Source organism: Uranotaenia lowii, chromosome 2 (assembly GCF_029784155.1).
Source record: "Uranotaenia lowii strain MFRU-FL chromosome 2, ASM2978415v1, whole genome shotgun sequence".
NCBI classification, from domain to species: Eukaryota; Metazoa; Arthropoda; class Insecta; order Diptera; family Culicidae; genus Uranotaenia; species Uranotaenia lowii.
In genome coordinates this window covers 354030678-354033710 of record NC_073692.1, presented here as the reverse complement: position 1 = coordinate 354033710, position 3033 = coordinate 354030678, and the positions used below count along the sequence as shown (strand labels likewise).

The 3033-nt window shown below is 43.2% G+C and overlaps 1 protein-coding gene across 1 annotated transcript; it reads right to left on the bottom strand.

The window, feature by feature from the left end:
- Positions 1–541: 541 nt before the first annotated feature.
- LOC129743075 (putative uncharacterized protein DDB_G0279653) lies at positions 542–1324 on the bottom strand. The gene is made up of 2 exons (XM_055735019.1): positions 1263–1324; positions 542–1148 (listed from the first exon to the last, which is right to left on the bottom strand). The coding sequence occupies exons 1-2, from the start codon at positions 1322–1324 to the stop codon at positions 542–544; spliced, it is 669 nt and encodes a 222-aa protein (XP_055590994.1).
- Positions 1325–3033: the final 1709 nt, after the last annotated feature.

The window sequence follows — 3033 nt, the reverse complement described above, 5'->3', positions numbered from 1 at the left end:
TCCAACTACTTACCCCTGCAAGTTCTTATGTCAACAGCGGTCGTGCGAGTTGAAGATCAACATGGTAACTACACTTACGCCCGAACTTTGCTAGACTCTTGCTCGGAATTCTGTTACATTACCACCAACCTCGCAAGAAAGTTAACACTTCCAGAAAAACGAGAGAGACTGCAGATCCAAGGAATAGGGAACGCATCCGTCACTTCAATGAAGTCTGTTGAAGCCCGTATTCGACCGAGACTGCCAACAATTTCAAGTTTCTGCGAAGATATAGAATTTCATATTTTGCCAAATATTACTCGCGCCTTGCCCATAAAACCCGTTCCTCTAAAGCATCATAGCACGCCAGAAAACTTGATATTAGCAGATCCAGAGTTCTGGAAACCGAGTCCAATCGATATGATCATAGGAGCAGAGTATTTCTACGAATTACTACAAGCTGGAAAACGGAAATTTTTCGATGATGGACCGATTCTTCAAGAATCAGTTCTTGGATGGATAGTCTCTGGAAAAATATCGGAGATTCATTTAGAAAATCGTGTTACAAATTATTCAGTAAATCTTTCAGCAAACCGTTCAGATATTCAGTCAGACAATCTTTCAGATCCTCGTTCAGTCGCTTTTGCAGATGGTCATTCAGATAACCGTTCAGATACTTATTCAGACGCTCGTTCAGACGCTCATTCAGATGCTCATTCAGATAACCGTTTAGATTCTCATTCAGATGCTCATTCAGACGCTCGTTCAGACGCTCGTTTAGACGCTCGTTCAGACGCTCATTCAGATAACCGTTCAGATTCTCATTCAGATGCTCATTCAGATGCTCGTTCAGACGCTCATTCAGATGCTCATTTAGACACTCGTTCAGATGCTCATTCAGACGCTCATTCAGATGCTCATTTAGACACTCGTTCAGATGCTCATTCAGACGCTCATTCAGATGCTCATTCCGACGCTCGTTCAGATGCTCATTCAGATGCTCATTCAGATGCTCATTCAGACCCTCGTTCAGATGCTCATTCAGACGATCGTTCCGACGCTCATCCGGAAAACCGGTCAGGAGCTCATTCAATGGTGCTTTCAAATCACCATTCAGAAACTCTTTCAGTAAACCGTTTAGAAAATTCTTTACAAACACATTCAGAAACCTATTCCGCAAACCGTTCAGAGGACTCTTCAGAAAAACGTTCAGAGTTACATTTATGTCAGAGAGTCACATCTAGTTTTGTCAGTTCAACTGCGGAACTGCAGGAACTAATTACCAGATTTTGGGAGCTGGAATCGTGTCGTGTAACAAGCGTTTATTCTGTAGAAGAAACAGCATGTGAAGAACACTTTCAGCAGAATACAGTTCGTGATTCGCAAGGAAGGTTTATTGTCAGCCTGCCTAAGAAATCAGACTTTATCCAAAGACTAGGTGAGTCGCGGAACATTGCAATGAGACGATTCATCGGGTTAGAAAGGAGGCTTTCTGCCGATCTCAAATTGAAGGACATGTATACAGAGTTCATCCACGAATATATTCTCATGGGTCACATGAAAGAAGTCACAGATAAAGATTGTCAGAATGAAAAAGTTGTATACTATCTTCCACACCACGCAGTGCTGAAACCGGACAGCACAACAACGAAACTACGTGTAGTTTTCGACGCTTCGTGTCGCACCTCAACCGGCATTTCATTAAATGACGGATTGATGGTCGGCCCAACAATTCAGAATGACCTGTTGTCCATCATCCTACGCTTCCGCCTACATCGATACGCCATCAGTGCAGATGTTGAGAAGATGTATCGGATGGTGAAGGTACAACACCCGGATCAGCACTTGCAACGAATTTTGTGGAGAGAATCACCCAACAAAACTATCAAAACCTATGAGTTAACGACTGTGACTTATGGAACTGCGAGCGCTCCATACCTGGCGACGAGATGTTTAAGAAAGCTTGGAGAAGACAGTGCAGCTACTCATCCGATAGGGTCGAAGGTAATTATCGAAGACTTTTATGTCGATGATTGCCTCACTGGCGCTGACAGCATTGAAGAAGCCAAAACGTTGTTGAAGGAAACTGTATTCCTTACGGATTCAGCAGGTTTTAATTTACGAAAGTTTAGTTCGAATTCGGCAGCGATTTTACAAGCCTTACCGAAACACGTCAGAAGTAAAAAGTCAGTTTTTGAGTTTGATTCCTCATATGAGACAGTCAAAACTCTCGGTTTGCAATGGGATACCGCGTCAGACACTTTCTACTTCAGTTCAATACAATGGCGATCATTAACTCCGACGTTAACTAAAAGGGTAGTGCACTCTGATGCCGCATGTCTATTTGACCCTCTTGGTCTAGTTGGTCCGGTGGTTATACAAGCCAAAATATTCATCCAAAAACTTTGGAGAATGAGATGCGACTGGGATGAACCTCTCGATGAACCATTCCGTGAATTTTGGATTCAGTACAAGCAAAATCTGTTAGCCTTGGAAGGGTTATCCGTTCCTAGATGGGTTGGGTTCAGTGGCAGATGCCTATCAGTTCAATTACACGGTTTCTGCGACGCTTCTGAACTGGCTTATGGAGCCTGTCTATATCTTCGTTGTGTTCATGCGGATGACACAGTAACAGTACGCCTCCTCACTGCGAAATCTCGTGTAGCCCCATTAGAAAATCTGAAACTTTCGAAACGCAAAACTACAATTCCACGGCTAGAACTTTCATCTGCTCTTATTTTGAGTCATCTCTATGAAAAGTTCATGTCCATCTATCCAAATATTAAAGATGTCTATCTTTGGACTGACTCGATGATAGTAAAGCACTGGTTGGCTTCTCATCCTTCTCGTTGGCAAGTTTTCGTTGCCAATCGTGTTTCAGAAATTCAACACTCCACGAAAAATGCGAAATGGAATCATGTTGCCGGCATTGAAAACCCGGCAGATCTCATATCACGTGGAGCATCGCCTAAGCAACTGCGCGAACAAAGCTTATGGTTTGAAGGCCCAAAATGGCTATCTCAACAACAACAGTCGTGGCCGGTGGAAAACAAC

Coding starts and splice junctions, on each gene's coding strand:
- LOC129743075 (XM_055735019.1), bottom strand. CDS start 1,324: ATGCTGTTTCTTCTACAGAATAAACGCTTGTTACACGACACGATTCCA. Junction 1,149..1,262: donor ATTCCAGCTCCCAAAATCTG/GTAATTAGTTCC, acceptor TTTGCGGAATAG/GTTTCTGAATGTGTTTGTAA.